Genomic DNA, 19,057 nt, shown 5'->3' on the forward strand with positions numbered 1-19,057 from the left:
GTGGAGTATATTTGCAACATCTTAATTGAAAATAAAAACACAAAACCAACTGGGAATCGAACCAAGGCCAGTTGTGAGGCACTGATGTGCGAAATCAGTGGAACGGGAAGGAAGCATTGAGTGTTTCTCAAACAGAAAAGTGCTATTACACAATGCATTTGATGTTTCTATCACAAACGCCCATACATGGACCCGAATTCCATTCGCCCGAATGGCAAACACTGGCGGAGCCAGCTATTGTTATTTGGTGGGGCTCCACTTGGTGCAAGAATAATAGCCGTTGAGAACAATGGTGTGAGTGCATCGTGTGGTGCCCCACCTCTGTCTCCGGCAGTGATTGCAAATGCCCGAATGTAACACATGTCCAAATTCCATTGGCCCGAAAAGATCATATGCTCGAATGGACCATTCGCTCGAATTGCTAATTCAGCCGAACAAATTTTTTTAGGAGAATAAGTTCTCACTGAAGTTTAATGATCCATATAGTTGCCAAGCATTATCAAAAAGCTATGATCGCTTTTGCATTTGCTTGGATTAAGGAACAAAAGTATATGGATCCCTCTCTTGAATCACGAAAAAACAAGAGGGATACAATATTTTTTTTTTTTGAACAATTATTAATAAGGAATAAATCATATTCTCTTAGTGCAATCTGGGAAAATGCATGCTTTAGAAGAAGATATCGAACCTGTGTAAAAAGGTCGAAGGGCAAATGGTCGATTTTACAAAAAGTAACTGGGACGCAAGGTCTAAAGTACGAAAAAATATTATATTTTCCATGATCACCTTAATGAAAATGTTGATTTGACTAAATAACTCTAAAGAACGGCCCATGTTTGAAAGAAGGGTAAATTTCAGAATGCAATGTAACATTGAAATGCCAATAATGATAAAAAAAAAACAAATTGCAAAAAAACAACCAGTGTTTAAAAGAAGGAAAAATTCTAGAATTAATTATTATCAGGTGAAACACAAACCTACAAATTGAAACGCAAAACTCGCAAGAACAGCCCATAATTAAAATAATAAAAACTAGAATAAAGCCTTAAATTTTAAAGCATTGGAACTTTAGTCTTAATTATCTTTTTTTGTAACTTCTACCTATTAACCTACAAGGTTTAGAATCCAAAGTAAAAGCTACTATTTTTCTTGATCTACAAAATGCCAATTGGCATGACAGCATTATTTTGACTTCTTTATGGCTCATGCTGTTCTGTAGGAATGTCTATTAAGCCTAACGACGTATATCACAAATTATCATCCTAAAACACGAGTTAATCCAGAAATGCGAAGGGTAAATTACTTCTCCTGCAATATAGTTCTCTGCTAAGCGAAAACTATCACGATAAAAATAGTTGGAAAACAGACATAACACCCTTTTCGCATTTTCTAGGTAAGCTAGTTGTACCAGTTGTGGCTATAGCACTAGTTGTCGCACTAGTGTTTTATATGCCAAATGGCCAATCAAATCACCGCAAACCAAGTTCATATCGATAAAGCATATTCATATAATACGATAACACCTTTGATCTCCTCCAAAACAAGCAAAGCATAATTGTAATAATTGATTTTGCTTAATTTTTGACGTCCTTTCCACCAGTTGTAGCACTGGTGGTCCCTATTTGGCCAATCCCATAAGAAAACAATGGGATTTGCCAAATAAAGAACCAAAATTAATAATAGTGCCACAACTGGTGCATGCGTTCCTATTATGGATTAATCAATTTTGAGGATAATAACAAATTTAATTGTGGTTTTCACAGATGTTCTAAGAAGCAGGAAGTAAAACCTTTCCCTTATGAGGTGAACCGGTCAAGGGCCGAAAACCTCATTAATAAAGACAATAAAAAAAAACCTTTCCCTTGATATATAAAGTTCACCCACATGCCTTTTACTTATTTTTTTAAAAATAGTTGTTCTTATGTATGGCGACAATTGGTACACCCACCCTATTTGCGTGTCCTTGAAGAAGGTACCAAATTCCCATGTGCTTTATTCCGGACAAATGCGAATTAAGGTGGAATAAAAAAATATTCACGCTTTGCATGATGCCAATCGAAGAACAAGTTACTCAACTTGACTAAACTATTGGTTCGGGCATTTGATACATTCGATTCAATGGTTCATTCGGGCATTCAATGATTCAAGATGGAACATTGTACTGAGAAAGTGGGAAAATTGTCAGAATACAACGTATCCATGTGTTCTGAAGAAAACCATCAAACTCGAACTGAAATCACGAGCGAAATCACATTTCCTTTGAGGCAATATAACTCACAAACGGATGGACCGAATTGCAAGTAAGGTCGAAAAGAAAACAACCCTGGATCGGACAGGTTCGGGCAAGGTTCGAATGTATAAAAATAAAGATAGCAGTGTTTAATTTTGCAATGTAATGCAATTTTTAGATGTGTAGGTTTCTGAACGCAAGATTTTTTTTTTGTTATATTCTGCGGGACATTGTAAAGTCAATAATTCCCAAGATAAAGCCTGTCCACGTTAAAATTCGGACACCCATCATCCAATGCTATTTTTTTTAATTTTCACAAACCACTGAGAAGATTAATTTACATGACAGCTGAATCTCTCCGCTTTATGTGATTCTTTGAGCATGTTTTCATTCTTGTCAAAGTGGTGAAATGGCTACAAACACATTGCACATTGTCACAGTGTCCGAAATTTAACGTGGACAGGCTTTAGTTCTGCAGTGTTGAAATATTCGTCTATCATAAACTTCACCTTCATGTGCCCCCACCGTTGCCAGCGACTTCACTTTTTCATCGCCATACTGCCTCATAATTGATGTAACAACAATCGCACTTTTCTATACATTTGGGATATTATTGTGTCTTGCAAACAAATTACAACTTTCATGATCATTTTCCAAGGCTCCCATAGATGTTAAAAAATTATCAGCAGTACAAATAGCACGTGCTAAATATCAAAGCACACGTGTCGACTTAACTTTCAAAAATATTAAAGTAGTTTTTTCTGGTGGTATGTTTTTCTTAGGCGGCTATCTGGCGCTCATTTTCTGTTGCGATTAAAAATAAGCGGAGAAGTAGGTTTTTTTTTATGAGCGGTACAGTAATTTAGGCACAAACATAAATTGTTGGTGCAATGTAATCCAAGGTGTTATCTCTTTAAATGAAAGCTAAATAAATGGGTGAAGGACGAACATCAAAAATTTTCAACATGCGAGACCACTGAAGGATAAAAAGAAACATGTTACCGTTAATAAAACATTTATCAACCAGCGACCAACGACACGGAAAAGTCTTTCCCATGATGGTACTCCATTATCATGCAAAAGACCATTCCGGGAATCGATTTTTGGCAGATTTAAAACCCGATTTTTTTTCTCCTTGTCATCACCAGGCGAGATGATAATCTCCAATGAGCGCTACTCGATGACCGAAAATGAAAGCTCGATGTACGCGGTACAGATGACGCTTGTGATCCAGAAGCTGCACAAAGCGGATATGGGCGGTTACAAGTGCATATCGAAGAACAGCATCGGGGATGCCGAAGGAACGATACGGTTGTACGGTGAGTACTGAAAAGTTAGACGGTAAAACAAATTTCACTAATCTTAATGTTAGTTTCAAATACGAGCATCGTTTCGTTTTCGTTATCTTCAATAACTCTGAAGTAGTATGATTTTGTTAGGCTCAATAACCTTTACTTTTAAACTATTTTTAGTGATAAAAAAAAACTGGGCAAATTTCTTAACGAGTTGAACTTGTTCTGTTCATGATTGTCGTAACAATCATCACCATAAATGTTGAGAAAACCATTCTTATTATTTTAACTGTCTGACCATATTAATCAACAATCTGCTTCACTTATTCTGACAAAATGTTCAAGATAAGTAAATGTTCTAAGACCGTGGGAAATTTCTTACCATTTTGTTGATTGATGTGACCAAAGTATGCATACGACAATTAATGAAATCAAACAAACGTTTTGTGGAATGTTTGTTCATATAACTTGTAAAACCACAATACTACTTGTGGTTACATTGCGGTGAAGTGAAATTAGTTGTGGAATGGAAATCTTTAAAGAAGTATAATTTTACGAGAATTGATTATTGGATAACTTATGCTAGTTCCATTACGGAAGTTCCAGCTCTGCACTCTTAGAACCAATAACAAAGGCAAAAGTAAGCGACCTTTAAAAGATTCTTCCCCTCGAATATGTTTCCCTCTCCTTGATTATGTGATCTTGTCTGACTTACGCCAGGAGTACTGAGATGGGAACCAAAGACATATCCTGTATGTGTGGCCATAAATGGTCGGAACGAAATTATGACAGCGCATCACCGTGGATGCGTGTGCACCCCGCGGAGATCTGACCAGAAGAGGCATGGCATGGCTTGCTGCTCGCCGATTGACAGGCCATATTCCCCATCTCCTAAAAATGCAAAAAAAATCTTCTAACATATGATGCAATGCATGTTATTCTCCTGGGTTATTGAAATGAGACAAAGGTGAAAATCTGTTGTATTTGAGCAATCAGTTAACTCTACTGAAAACTGCACACCAAAATAGACTTGTCTCAACATCATGGTTAAGCGACTGTGGGTCGCGAAAGATAAAACGTGATTCATACTTGCTTTCGTTTCTATACCGTACCACAAATCTAAACAAGTCCTTAGGAACTAAGTTATGAATGGATGATTAGAGAACAACAAAATTAACGAAGCCAATGGCCTTCTTTTGTTGTTCGAGATTTTAGCAAATACAATGAAGTTCTAATTTCTTCTAAAACTTTCCAAATCTTACCCAAATGCAATCCAAAACTAAGCGGTGTTGAACTTCATTATCAATAAGAATTAAAATATCATCTAATAAAGATAAAAGAATCAATGCTAATTGAAATTCAACCCAAATCAAATCCAATTCAAAATCAATCCAAATGCAATTCAAATTCAATCCAAATCCAATCTAAATCCAACCCAAATTCATTCCAAATCCAATCCAAATCAAATCAAAATCCAATCCAAATCCAATCCAAATCCAATCCAAATCCAATCCAAATCCAATCCAATTTCAATCCAAATCCAATCCAAACCCAATCCAAATCCAATCCAAATCCAATCTAAATCCATTCCAAATCAAATCTAAATCCAATCCAAATCCAATCCAAATCCAATCCAAATCCAACCTAAATCCAATCCAAATCCAATCCAAATCGAATCAAAATCCAATTCAAATCCATTCCAAATCCAAATCTAGATCTAAATCCAATCCAAATCCAAATCTAATCCAAATCTAAATCTAAATCTAAATTCAATCCAATTCAATCCAAATCCAATCCAGTCAAATCCAAATCCAATCCAAATCCCATCCAAATCAAATTCAATTATTATTATTTATTCAGACTAAGGCCGAAGTGGCCTGTGCGGTATATAAAAGTCTTCTCCATTCGGCTCGGTCCATGGCTACACGTCGCCAACCACGCAGTCTACGGAGGGTCCGCAAGTCATCTTCCACCTGATCGATCCACCTTGCCCGCTGCGCACCTCGCCTTCTTGTGCCCGTCGGATCGTTGTCGAGAACCATTTTCACCGGGTTACTGTCCGACATTCTGGCTACGTGCCCGGCCCACCGCATTCGTCCGATTTTCGCGGTGTGAACGATTGATGGTTCTCCCAACAGCTGATGCAACTCGTGGTTCATTCGCCTCCTCCACCTACCGTCCGCCAACTGCACCCCACCATAGATGGTACGCAGCACTTTCCTTTCGAAAACTCCAAGTGCGCGTTGGTCCTCACGAGCACCGTCCAGGTCTCCTGTACGTAGAGGACTACCGGTCTAATGAGCGTTTTGTAGATTGTCAGTTTGGTACGGCGGCGAACTCTATTTGATCGGAGCGTCTTGCGGATTCTTAAGTACGTACGATTTCCAGCCACTATGCGTCTCCGAATTTCTCTGCTGGTATCATTTTCGGCAGTCACGACGAGCTCGGTGGTCTAGTGGCTACCGCTTCTGCCTTATAAGCAGGAGGTCGTGGGTTCAATTCCAGGCTCGTACCTTTCCTACTTTGTATTTCTATCTTAGTTCTTTCTGTGTTTCACGTTCTACCAAAACGATTCCTACTGTTATAACCTTTCACACAAACCCAAAACCTCCCGTGGCATCTATGAGAGGTCGTAGAGTTCTCTGCATCTTTCTTAAGTAGGTGTCCAACAAACATCCTTCCCCTTCCTCAGCATTTGCAAGGACGTGGCCAGGACAGATCTCGACTATTGGAGAGTGCATTGCTTCCATCTAAGAGATAGTGGTTAGTCCCAAATCAATATCTGTGGGAACGGATGAGTGATGCTACTCTCATACAATAGTCTTGTACCACCTACGATTTTTTGCGAATTGCTCAATGCTAATGCTAATATCATTTTCGGCAGTCACCAGTGAGCCCAAGTACACAAATTCTATTACCACCTCGATTTCGTCACAACCGATGCGAACTCGCGGTGGGTGGCTCACATTGTCTTCTCTTGAACCTCTTCCTATCATGTACTTCGTCTTCGACGTGTTGATGACTAGTCCGGTCCGCTTGGCTTCCCTCTTCAGTCTGATGTAGGCTTCCTCCATCTTCTCAAAGTTACGTGCCATAATATCTATGTCGTCGGCGAAGCCAAATAACTGGACGGACTTATTGAAAATTGTACCACTCGTGTTAATCCCTGCTCTTCGTATTACCCCTTCCAAAGCGATGTTGAATAGCAGACACGAAAGACCATCACCTTGCCGTAACCCTCTGCGGGTTTCGAAGGGACTCGAGAATGCCCCTGAAACTCGAATTACGCACATCACCCGATCCATCGTCGCTTTGATCAACCGTGTCAGTTTATCCGGAAATCCGTGTTCGTGCATTAGCTGCCATAGCTGGTCCCGATCGATTGTATCATATGCGGCTTTAAAGTCGATGAATAGATGATGTGTGGGCACGTTGTATTCGCGGCATTTCTGCAGTACTTGGCGAATGGCGAACACCTGGTCCATGGTGGAGCGTTCGCCCATAAAACCCGCCTGGTACTGCCCCACGAGCTCCCTTGCAATTGGTGCTAGTCGACGGCACAAAATTTGGGAGAGTACCTTGTAGGCGGCGTTCAGCAATGTGATTGCGCGGTAGCTGCTACAATCCAGCTTATCGCCCTTTTTGTAGATGGGACATACGACACCTTCCATCCACTCCTGCGGCAAAACTTCCTCCTCCCAAATCTTGTTAATGACCCAGTGCAGCGCTCTAGACAGTGCCTCATCACCGTGTTTAAATAGTTCTCCTGGAAGTTGGTCAATTCCAGGGGCTTTGTTGTTCTTCAGCCGGCCAATCTCCTCCTGGATTTCCTGAAGATCTGGAGCCGGTAGAATTATATCCTGCGCGCGTTCCCCCAGGTTCATCACCATACCGCCATCTTCGTCTGCCACATCGCCATTCAGGTGCTCTTCGTAGTGCTGCCGCCACCTTTGGATCACCTCACGCTCGTTCGTAAGAAGGTTCCCGTTTATGTCCTTACACATATCGGTTGTGGCACGAGGCCCTTACGTTACGTGAACGGTTCAACTTCTCATAGAACTTTCGTGTGTTATTAGCGCGGTACAGTTGCTCCGTCTCTTCACGGTCTCGATCTTCCTGCTGACGCTTTTTCCTCCGGAAAATCGAGTTTTGTCTGTTCCGCGCCTGTTTATATCGTGCCTCGCTCGCCCTCGTGCGGTGTTGCAGCAATCTCGCCCATGCTGCATTCTTCTCTTCTACTAACTGCTCACATTCGCCGTCATACCAGTCGTTTCTCTGATCCGGGGGCACCGTGCCAAGTGCAGCGGTTGCGGTGCTACCAATGGCGGATATCAATATCGGAATATCTCTCCAGCCATCTTCAAGAGACGCTGCGCCTAGCTGCTCTTCCGTTGGGAGTGCCACTTCCAGCTGCTGCGCGTATTCTTGGGCTAGTCTACCGTCTTGTAGCCGCCCTATATTAAGCCGTGGCGTCCGACTTCGACGCGTGTTGTACACCGTCGAGAGTTTTGCGCGCAGGCATACTGCAACGAGGTAGTTGTCGGATTCAATATTCGCACTGCGGTAAGTGCGGACGTTCGTGATGTCGGAGAAAAATTTACCGTCGATTAGAACGTGGTCGATTTGGTTTTCCGTTTCTTGGTTAGGTGATCTCCATGTGGCCTTGCGGATATTTTTGCGGGGAAAGAAGGTGCTTCAGACTACCATTCCGCGGGAGGCTGAGAAGTTTATGCATCGTTGGCCGTTGTCATTCGATACGGTGTGCAGACTATCCGGTCCGATGACCGGTCTATACATTTGCTCCCTTCCTACCTAAGCGTTCATGTCACCGATGACGATTTTGACGTCCCGCAGTGGGCATCCATCGTATGTCTGCTCCAGCTGTGCGTAGGTCCAATTCAAATCCGTTTCAAATCCAATCCAAATCCGTGCATTTAATCCAACTTCTAGTTTCGCTTATAGTACACCCTCAATCAATCACTTCAGCATATTTTGACATTTATTTTAAATTCCGCAAAATCGTATACATTATACCCAAATGAGATCTCTAATAGGTACTGCTAGCCAAAAACTCCAAACTAATGTTGCGCATAATAAATTCGAATAGCTTTGCGAAATCCGGCAACGTTATTAACTTTGCAAATTCCAAGATATTTGTTCTTACAGGTAATCCCGCTATGGCTACTCAGTCAGTACATTCTAAGGGGAATTTCCAGATAATATATTTGGATTTCCGAACAGTTTCGAGCACTGCAGCATAGAATATTTATATATTTCCCTCAGATTTCGTTAAATCATAGCTCAACTGGTAGTCTCATATACACTACCACCTCCAAGTGGCCACATGAAATCTAAATTTGTCTTCAAACCACACACCATGTTTCCAGCGATCACACGCGCCACCACAAACCATTATCCGACGGCCTTCTAGACGCGTCTTGTGTTTAAGCAAACCACAAACCCTTTTCTTCCAAACGGTCTTCGAGACGCGTCTTGTGATTTCGCAAACACCAAACCATTTTCCGACGGTATTCGAGACGCGTCTCGTGATTTCGCAAACACCAAACTATTTTCCGACGGTCTTCGAGACGCGTCTTGTGATTTATCAAACCACGAACCATTTTCCGACGGTGTTCGAGACGCATCCTGTGATTTTGCTTACCACAAACCTTTCCGACGATCTTCCAGACGCGCCTTGTAATCTCTAAACCTAAACTAAAACTAAAATATATCCCTCTTCACAATTTAACCACATGAATTCAACTCACCTCATGATATCAGCGACAGAATTCGAAATTATGACAGCGACTCTCCATGGATGCGTGAGCAGGCCGCGGAGATCTGGCCAGAAGAGGCAGAGTCATGGCTTGCTGCTCGCCGATTGACACGCTGAGGTGTGTATCTATAAACACACGCTGAAGGCATTTTACTCAAACCCCACACTGTCGTGGTGGTATCACATGTTGATTATTTTTATTTAGCAGCGTCATCCAACGGGCATCGTGTCTTGAAATTTCAAATGGTCGTGCAGTCAGACAGGCTTCTTTCCTCACTTTCTCAGTGATAATGATGTTCGATCACTTTTTTCTGCAATACTGTTCTGATACGTTTTTTGGTGACGAGGACTCGTAACTACGATTAAATTTAGCTAGATAGGAATATTGGTAGAAAATGTAATCAAGTTTTTCGACATTAATAAGGAATTGGGTACGATACTATTTCGTGATATCTCATTTAAAAGAATCGTAATCAAAAATATCACAAATCATAACGATAGTATGCAAACAATCTTACATAGGATCCATTCTCGATAATTTTTACTAATAGATTTTTTTTAATAAAAACGTTTATTTAGTACATCTTATTCCAGTGGCAGTTATAAAATAAAACAAACTCAAGAGCTTCTACTGTAAAACAACAATTGAAATCTAATATAACGTTTACATAAACCATAAGCATTTTTAAAGCCTTGTTTCTCGAATTTTCCTGAATGCTTTTCAATTCTTGGATGGCGAACATTTTATAATTTATTCTTCTGTTCAATATTGTTTCCCATTTTGGACGAAGATAATGCCATAGATGATTCACTCGTACGCAGGCTGTAAATTTATGCTAAAGATCCTCCTCTGCATTTGGACACAGACTACACATTGGTTTATTTACTCTATTTTGTCTATGGTAAAGATCAGCGTGTGGAATTTTTCCATTGACAAGAAGATAGTAGGTGGATTTCTCCGCTAAAGTTAGAATAGATAGGAAATAGGCGTGATGAAGTTTAAATTTGCCAGAAAACAAAAAAACTGATGGCTAAATTGAATCCCAGAATGAAGTGAATTCTCCCGGAATCGCTCCAAAAAATCCCCCCTGAAAATTCCCTAAAAAGTATTCCGGAAATTCCTTCGAGAATTCCTCCGGAAGTTCCCTCAGAAATTTCCACAAAATTCCTTTCGAAATACCTCCAAGAATTATTTTCAGAAATTCCTCTTGAAATTATTTTCAAAAATTTCTCTTGAAATTATCGCAGACCAACAGACATAATACATGGAACTCTTTTGCATAGTCACGCAAATACTGATGACATCTGTTGTATCCGCTAATTTGGGCAAATCGCAAACTAGATGGCGGTAGTGAGCAAACGTCAAACTCCATCAAAACCGATTCACGCACTACTCACGCTTGGCCAACTAGTTATTATTTGAATTGGCCAGTAACAAAGTGTACGATGAAAAATTCTTGAGTATTATGTCTGTTTGTCTGTGAAATGTCCCCCAAAAATTCCAAACGGATTTTTTTGGAAATTATGCATTCCGCCTCACCCTTCAAATTCCTTCGAAAATACCTTTACAAATTTCCACAGGAGTTCCTCCACGAACTGTCCCAGAAATTACTTTGGATTTTTTACTGGAATTCTTCCATATATTCCCCTTAAAATTTCTCCAGAAAAGGAATACTTATCCTGGAATAAAGGAAATACTTGTCCTGGAATAGAGGGATTCCTGAAGAAACCCGCTGGAATTGTAACAAGAAATTTTACCAGGAATTTGTTAAGTAATTTCCCATGGAACTTGTCCATGGTTTCTCCAGATAATCCTTTAATATTTCTGAATAAAAGCATGACACATGATTTTCCGGTAAATTCTCGATGTAAATACCGAAGGAATTTCCAGTGGAATTCTCGCCGGAATCGCCTATGCTGTTCTATACCAGCGGTTCTCAACCTTTTTTTTTTTTGAGAGGTACCTCTTCAAACTTATGCTTTCATTGAGGTACCGCCTATTTTATTTTCGCTAGAAATGAAAATAAGCGTATTTAATAAGTTATATTAAAACAAACCACAAAACTAAAAAAATTGTCTGAAGTTTTCATTATTCCGTGAAACTTTCTGATTCAAATTGATTTTATACGTCAAAAGCTTTGTATCGGTTTATTCCGGTGGAGTCATCATAAAATATTGAAAAAGTAAAACGAGAACAAATTCCGCTTAAAAACTTGGCTTGCTTGCGCCAATTCCTTGAAAGGAATTGCCAAGATTCATTTTAGTTGCCCGCTAGCTAGTCGGCCACATCGTGGTCCGAAAACCGTTCATGCGTAATCTGTTCTCTACACTTTTAATTTAACAATCGATCCACAATCACTTTATTCATTCCTCAAAACTATTCCGATTCAAACATCTCACAACATTTATAATCAAAATTGAGTTGACTCAGCAACTCCAAAGAATCGACCGCATTGCGCTGCGAATCAATGATAATCACTAATTTTCGATAGCATTTACACAATTCTACTTTAACTTACGTCGGTTCCAGTTGTGCGTATGATACCACTCGCCCCTCACAGCCACACCGCATGTTGCAAAATTATTTAATTACTCTTAAAGTTTCGGTTGTAGTGACAACTACAAGTCCCGACTCATGTTGATCGTTGGTGGTGGCAGGGCCGGATTTATGGGGGGGCCGGGGGGGCCGTGGCCCCGGGCCCCCACAAATCTTATGTACCAAAACCAACCTTTTTTGTACATTTTGGGGCCCCCACATACCGTCGGCCCCGGGGCCCCCTTCCGGCTAAATCCGGTCCTGGGTGGTGGACAGGTACACCGCACGACGGCTACAGCACAGCCAGCTGCGACTGTAAATCAGCCTCCCATGGTCGATCGTCCCGACGGCAAACGATGCGATGATCGCCCGATGCGAATCCATCCTACCCAGGCTTGGGTTTACGGCTGCAGCTGCTGCTGGTCGATATTGGCCTATCGACGGGAACTTTCTGACCTCGTTGTGACGAACGGCGGCTCTTTTATAGTGCATAGGTAGAGAAAATGCGCTCTACATTGCTCGATGTCAACGTTTGAATCGTATGTTTTTTTTTATTTACTTGAATGAGGCTGGGCCAAATTGCACTGTTACAGCTTCCCACAAGACCTTTGGAAGCTTCCGAACTTCTAGTAAATAAGCTTTCAGGGCTCCTGAAACTAGGATTAGGAATTACGCCTTGATAGGAAGCTTCCGAGTCTTGAAAGTCTGAAAGGAGGCTTCCGAGCCTCTTGAAAGGAGGCTTCCGAGCATATTGAAAGGAGGCTTCCGAGCCTCTTGAAAGGAGCTTCCGAGCCTCTTGAAAGGAGGCTTCCGAGCCTCTTGAAGGAGGCTTCCGAGCCTCTTGAAAGGAGGCTTCCGAGCCTCTTGAAAGGAGGCTTCCGAGCCTCTTGAAAGGAGGCTTCCGAGCCTCTTGAAAGGAGGCTTCCGAGCCTCTTGAAAGGAGGCTTCCGAGCCTCTTGAAAGGAGGCTTCCAGGCCTCTTGAAAGGAGGCTTCCAGGCCTCTTGAAAGGAGGCTTCCAGGCCTCTTGAAAGGAGGCTTCCAGGCCTCTTGAAAGGAGGCTTCGAGCCTCTTGAAAGGAGGCTTGAGCCTTTGAAAGGAGGCTTCCAGGCCTCTTGAAAGGAGGCTCTGAGCCTCTTGAAAGGAGGCTTCCAGGCCTCTTGAAAGGAGGCTTCCAGGCCTCTTGAAGGCTTCTGAGCCTCTTGAAAGGAGGCTTCCGGGCCTCTTGAAAGGAGGCTTCCGGGCCTCTTGAAAGGAGCTTCTGAGCCTCTTGAAAGGAGGCTTCCAGCCTCTTGAAAGGAGGCTTCCAGGCCTCTTGAAAGGAGGCTTCTGAGCCTCTTGAAAGGAGGCTTCTGAGCCTCTTGAAAGGGGGCTTCCGAGCCTCTTGAAAGGAGGCTTGCGCGACTCTTGAAAGGAGGCTTCCGAGCCTCTTGAAAGGAGGCTTCCGGGCCTCTTGAAAGGAGGCTTCCAAGCCTCTTGAAAGGAGGCTTCCGAGCCTCTTGAAAGGAGGCTTCCAGGCCTCTTGAAAGGAGGCTTCTGAGCCTCTTGAAAGGAGGCTTCCGAGCCTTTTGAAAGGAGGCTACCGCGCCTCTTGAAAGGAGGCTTCCGAGGCTCTTGAAAGGAGGCTTCCGAGCCTCTTGAAAGGAGGCTTCTAAACCTCTTGAAAGGAGGCTTCCGGGCCTCTTGAAAGGAGGCTTCCGGGCCTCTTGAAAGGAGGCTTCCGGGCCTCTTGAAAGGAGGCTTCCTGGCCTCTTGAAAGGAGGCTTCCGGGCCTCTTGAAAGGAGGCTTCCGGGCCTCTTGAAAGGAGGCTTCCGGGCCTCTTGAAAGGAGGCTTCCGGGCCTCTTGAAAGGAGGCTTCCGGGCCTCTTGAAAGGAGGCTTCCGGGCCTCTTGAAAGGAGGCTTCCAGGGCATCTTGAAAGGCGGCTTGCGGGCCTCTTTAAAGGAGGCTTCCTGGCCTCTGGAAAGGAGGCTTCCGTGTCTCTTGAAAGGAGGCTTCCGGGCCTCTTGAAAGGAGGCTTCCGGGCCTCTTGAAAGGAGGCTTCCGGGCCTCTTGAAAGGAGGCTTCCGGCCTCTTGAAAGGAGGCTTCCGGGCCTCTTGAAAGGAGGCTTCCGGGCCTCTTGAAAGGAGGCTTCCGGGCCTCTTGAAAGGAGGCTTCCGGGCCTCTTGAAAGGAGGCTTCCGGGCCTCTTGAAAGGAGGCTTCCGGGCCTCTTGAAAGGAGGCTTCCGGGCCTCTTGAAAGGAGGCTTCCGGGCCTCTTGAAAGGAGGCTTCCGGGCCTCTTGAAAGGAGGCTTCCGGGCCTCTTGAAAGGAGGCTTCCGGGCCTCTTGAAAGGAGGCTTCCGGGCCTCTTGAAAGGAGGCTTCTGGGCCTCTTGAAAGGAGGCTTCCGGGCCTCTTGAAAGGAGGCTTCCGGGCCTCTTGAAAGTAGGCTTCCGGGCCTCTTGAAAGGAGGCTTCCGGGCCTCTTGAAAGGAGGCTTCCGGGCCTCTTGAAAGGAGGCTTCCCAGCCTCTTGAAAGGAGGCTTCCCAGCCTCTTGAAAGGAGGCTTCCCAGCCTCTTGAAAGGAGGCTTCTGAGCCTCTTGGAAGGAGGCTTCCGAGCCTCTTGGAAGGAGGCTTCCGAGCCTCTTGAAAGGAGGCTTCCGAGCCTCTTGAAAGGAGGCTTCCGAGCCTCTTGAAAGGAGGCTTCCGAGCCTCTTGAAAGGAGGCTTCCGAGCCTCTTGAAAGGAGGCTTCCGAGCCTCTTGAAAGGAGGCTTCCGAGCCTCTTGAAAGGAGGCTTCCAAGCCTCTTGAAAGGAGGCTTCCGAGCCTCTTGAAAGGAGGCTTCCGAGCCTCTTGAAAGGAGGCTTCTGAGCCTCTTGAAAGGAGGCTTCCGAGCCTCTTGAAAGGAGGCTTCCGAGCCTCTTGAAAGGAGGCTTCCGAGCCTCTTGAAAGGAGGCTTCTGAGCCTCTTGAAAGGAGGCTTCCGAGCCTCTTGAAAGGAGGCTTCCGAGCCTCTTGAAAGGAGGCTTCCGAGCCTCTTGAAAGGAGGCTTCCGAGCCTCTTGAAAGGAGGCTTCCGACGTCATATAAAATGACAAGCAGTGGAAAAAATGCATCTTGAATGTACCCTCGGAAAACCCGGAAAATCTCCAGTGGCCGAGGAACAATCTTAGGTTTTGCATAGGTATACTAGAAGAGTTTCCTCGTCCGGTGGTCTCAATTTTATCAAAACCGGATCATTCTACGCAAAGTTATGCTGACTTGAACTTCGGCAAAATTTTGCCTATCTCAACCTTTTTGTCTAACCCCTGTATATCATATGAAAGCATATACCCTAGATAAGAGAATCAGAAAATATTGAAGCGCCTTGTTTATTCAGTCAAACGATATGGGCTGGCGAAGTGAAAAAAGCTGGTGAAACTAAAAAATCATTCCTTACTTTGATTTGTATGTTATGAAGTCAACTTTTCTCCAAATATAAAGTTTTATATACCATTTCAAAGCTTAAAACTTCAGCTTTTTGATAGTTTGGTTTGTTTTGCACGCAAAGATTAATATCAAAAAGTTGTAGAAGAAAAACTTTAATTATCATAATTCTTCGCTATAAAATGGTCCCGCAAACCTAATGTCCCCAAATGTCCCCTCATCTGTAAATGGCGGATTGAAATATAACCCTAGTACCACCTTTTAGTGAGTGATTTGCTTGCGCATATTTGCGCGTTTACGAGAACGCTGCAATCAAAGTTTTCTTGAAATTGAAATGAAATTGAGGTTTTTATTCTCTATACCTCGTAATGATTAAAAATTGAACAACATTATCACTAGAAATATGATTGTTTGCAATTGTATGCATGCTTTATTGAGAAAATGGGTGACATTTTTTGAAGGGTTAACGATGGCCCTTAAAGGGTTGAAAAAGGTTCTTAAATATTCCTTCACATAATATATGTTGCATAGAAACAGTTTTCATTGAAAAAATATTTTTGGCCGCCCATTTGTATAAGAATTCCCCATAGTGCGAAGGTACCCCCAGGGGTACATGTACCCCAGGTTGAGAACCGCTGTTATATACCATAGAGGATGCAACCAGAGCGATGTCTACGACGGTTTACGATCCCAAATACTGAGCTTCACAATGTTATCGATAGTCAATATAAACTGAAATTTCAACACGTAAATGAAGGTGAGTTATTTGCGCTTTACGAAAGAGCCTGGACAAGATCTGTCAGCAAGCACTAGATTTGAACCTGACTTTGTTTTTTGCTCGTAGTGACGAAGCCTCAACAATGATATAAAGAAAGTCGATAAAAATCTATTTTAGACCCAGGTCAAGGCTAAAGCGAGAAGTCACCCACTATGGAACTCTCTTATTCAACCCTTTATGTACCTTTTAAGCAGTTCGAGACCCATAAGTTTGTGGTGATTAACAAATCCGAATTTCAACAAAAAGTGGAAAAAGTTGAATAAAGATGGAACCTTTATTTTCCAATACTCTATTTAACAGTCGTTTCTCAGACGTTCAATCAGTAAACCCCAACTAAGAAGTGAAAAAATATGTAAAACCACAACATTCCACTGCTGGTATCCTTCTTTTTCTGCATCCACATGCAACAATACACCAATAGTTGACACGCCACCGGAAGACTAGAATGTCTAGTGCCACACAGTCAGTATGGTTTGCCAGATAGGTAGATCCCGTGATATTGTGTACCCATGTGCAACATACTCGTCTAGAGTGAACCATGCGGCGCTCAGACGACCGACGACGAGTCTTGCTACCGACATGGGAACAATAAAAAAGAAATTTGTTCATGAATAATTCCGCCACACAAACGATGTGCGAAAGAATGCAACGGATCCAACCGACCACGAACCTTGTGCAGGGGGAGGAAATCTCTTACATTAAAAGCAATATGTAACGATGAGTTTGGGTGTCTGGCATTCAAGTGGGTTGGAGAAAAAAATGATGAAGCAGCAGACTAACCTCAACACGAGCAAATGCTGTTTATCTTGTTTCATTTTTTCGGGCGAGTTTTCTCGAAAATAATACAAATCGTTGGACATGGGTAAAGATTTTCTGATACGGCGCAGTAGAAGGCTATGATACAGGCACAGATCGAAAACTTATTCACCTAGTAAATTTCCGAGCAAAATTATAATATTGCTAAAAATAACATATGAGTCACGTTGCTTTATCCTAGCTACTCTTTCAAGTAAACGCTACCGTCTGACGATCATTTAGCACCATAAGATCCGCGAAAGATATTGGTTGCTCTATGTTACCAACATAATTTTTGCTGCCTAAATGAAAAAAAGTATTATTGATTATTCTTCGGGAATGCACTTCTAACGCCAATAAATTTTCATCATCGATCATGCTCTATAAAATATTGAAAACCACTCTTAACTAACCCATTGTTCAATCAGGAAGTTGTAAACCGAGGCATTCACACCAATTACATAAAAATGTTGAGTTGCATCCCAGGATATTATCATAGTTGATTGCGACCTCAACGCATTACGAATTCAGTGGGTAATTCTCTCTCCTTGTTTTCGCAGTTGCTCATCCTCATACGGCAACAGAGAGTACATAAAAATATTAAAAATCATCGTGTTCACATTTTATTTTCACCATTATGGGATTTCCATTGTGTGTGCACAGCATGGAAACCGTAGCTAGGATAACGCACACATTTCGGGAAACATGTGTACTTCATTTTCATTGCAAACCATGAGGTTTTACCTTTCTTGCAATTGAGAACGGAAAATGTGTCTTTTATTATAGAGATGAGTCAGTCTAGGGCTGCACATCTTTTCCATAAAGACAATTATAAAAATAGAGGATTTTACTCTGTTCATGTTTTCGCTTATTTCACCCGTATATCACATCACATCTGTTCATCAAATCGATTCCATCATTATTAATGTTAAAAACACAATACACTCAACCCTCTTTTTACGTCACTTATTGAGGGGACGTAAATCAAATGTGACGTAAAAAGAATTTTTGCTTAAATTTCTAGTATTTCACTTATTTTATTGATCGTAAGGATACTTTCAAATACATTCACTTGCGTCTTGCATGAGGTATTGTAAGATCTCTCCAAATCCAGGCTTATGAGATGTTATAAGATCTCCAAATTGTCCTGGAGTTGGAATCAAATGGTCTACCGAATCAACCATGATGTCCCAAGCCGTGGTATCAACTAAATTATGTCCTCCGAGGATTTGTCTTTCACTTGCGTCTCAAAACAAGTCATATGAGGTGTTGTAATATCTCCAAATTGTCCTTGAAGTTTGAATCAAATGGTCTACCGAATCAACCAAGGCTTCCATGATATCCCCAGTCTCGGTGTTAATCCAATTTTGTCCTCCGATTATTTGTCTTTCACTTCCGTCTTCAATTCTTGCATGTATGAAGTTGTAAGATCTTCAAATTGTCCTGGAGTTTGAATCAAATGGTCTACCGAACCTACTGAGGCTTGCATGATGTCCTCAGCCGCGGTATCATCCCAATCATGCCTTCCGAGTATTTGTTTTTCCCTTGCGTCTCAAGTACAGCTATATTAGATGTTTTACGATCTCCAAATTGTCCTGGAGTTTGAATCAAATGGTCTATCGAATCAACCAAAGCCTTCATGATGTCCTAAGCCGTGCTTTCAACTCAATTATGTTCTTTGAGTATTTGTCTTTCACTTGCGTCTTAAAACAAGACATATGCAGTATTGTAAGATCTCCAAATTGTCTTGGAGTTTGAATCAAATAGTCTAATGAATCAACCAAGGCTTCAATGGTGCTCCCAGCCACGGTATCAACCCAATTATGTCCTCCGATTATTTGTCTTCCACTTACGTCTAAAATCCAGGTATATGAGATATTTTAAGATCTCCAAATTGTTTTGGAGTATGAATCAAACGTTCTACGGAATCTACTAAGGCTTGCACTATGTCCTCAGCTGCGGTATCATCCCAATCATGCCCTCCGAGTATTTGTCTTTCACTTGCGTCTCAATTCCATGTATATGAAATGTTTTAAGATCTGCAAATTGTCCTGGAGTTTGGAGCAAATGGTCTACAGAATCAACCAAGGCTTCCACGATGTCTCCAGCCTCGGTGTCAACCCAATTTTGTCTTCTGAGTATCGGTCTTTTACTATCGTCTCAAATATAGGCATATTAGATATTGTAAGATCTCCAAATTGTCCTGGAGTTTGAATCAAATGGTGAAATGAATCAACCAAGGCTTCTA

At 42.2% G+C, this 19,057-nt stretch overlaps 1 protein-coding gene across 1 annotated transcript in view; it reads left to right on the top strand.

Moving 5' to 3' along the window:
* Positions 1–19,057, top strand: part of LOC134206741 (uncharacterized) — a 45,487-nt gene that overhangs the window by 12,758 nt on the left and 13,672 nt on the right. The window contains exon 4 of the mRNA XM_062682469.1: positions 3,379–3,549. Coding sequence (XP_062538453.1) covers positions 3,379–3,549 — 171 coding nt within the window. The remainder of the gene's footprint in view (positions 1–3,378; positions 3,550–19,057) is intronic.

The sequence above is a fragment of the Armigeres subalbatus genome, chromosome 1 (assembly GCF_024139115.2).
Source record: "Armigeres subalbatus isolate Guangzhou_Male chromosome 1, GZ_Asu_2, whole genome shotgun sequence".
Lineage (NCBI taxonomy): Eukaryota > Metazoa > Arthropoda > Insecta > Diptera > Culicidae > Armigeres > Armigeres subalbatus.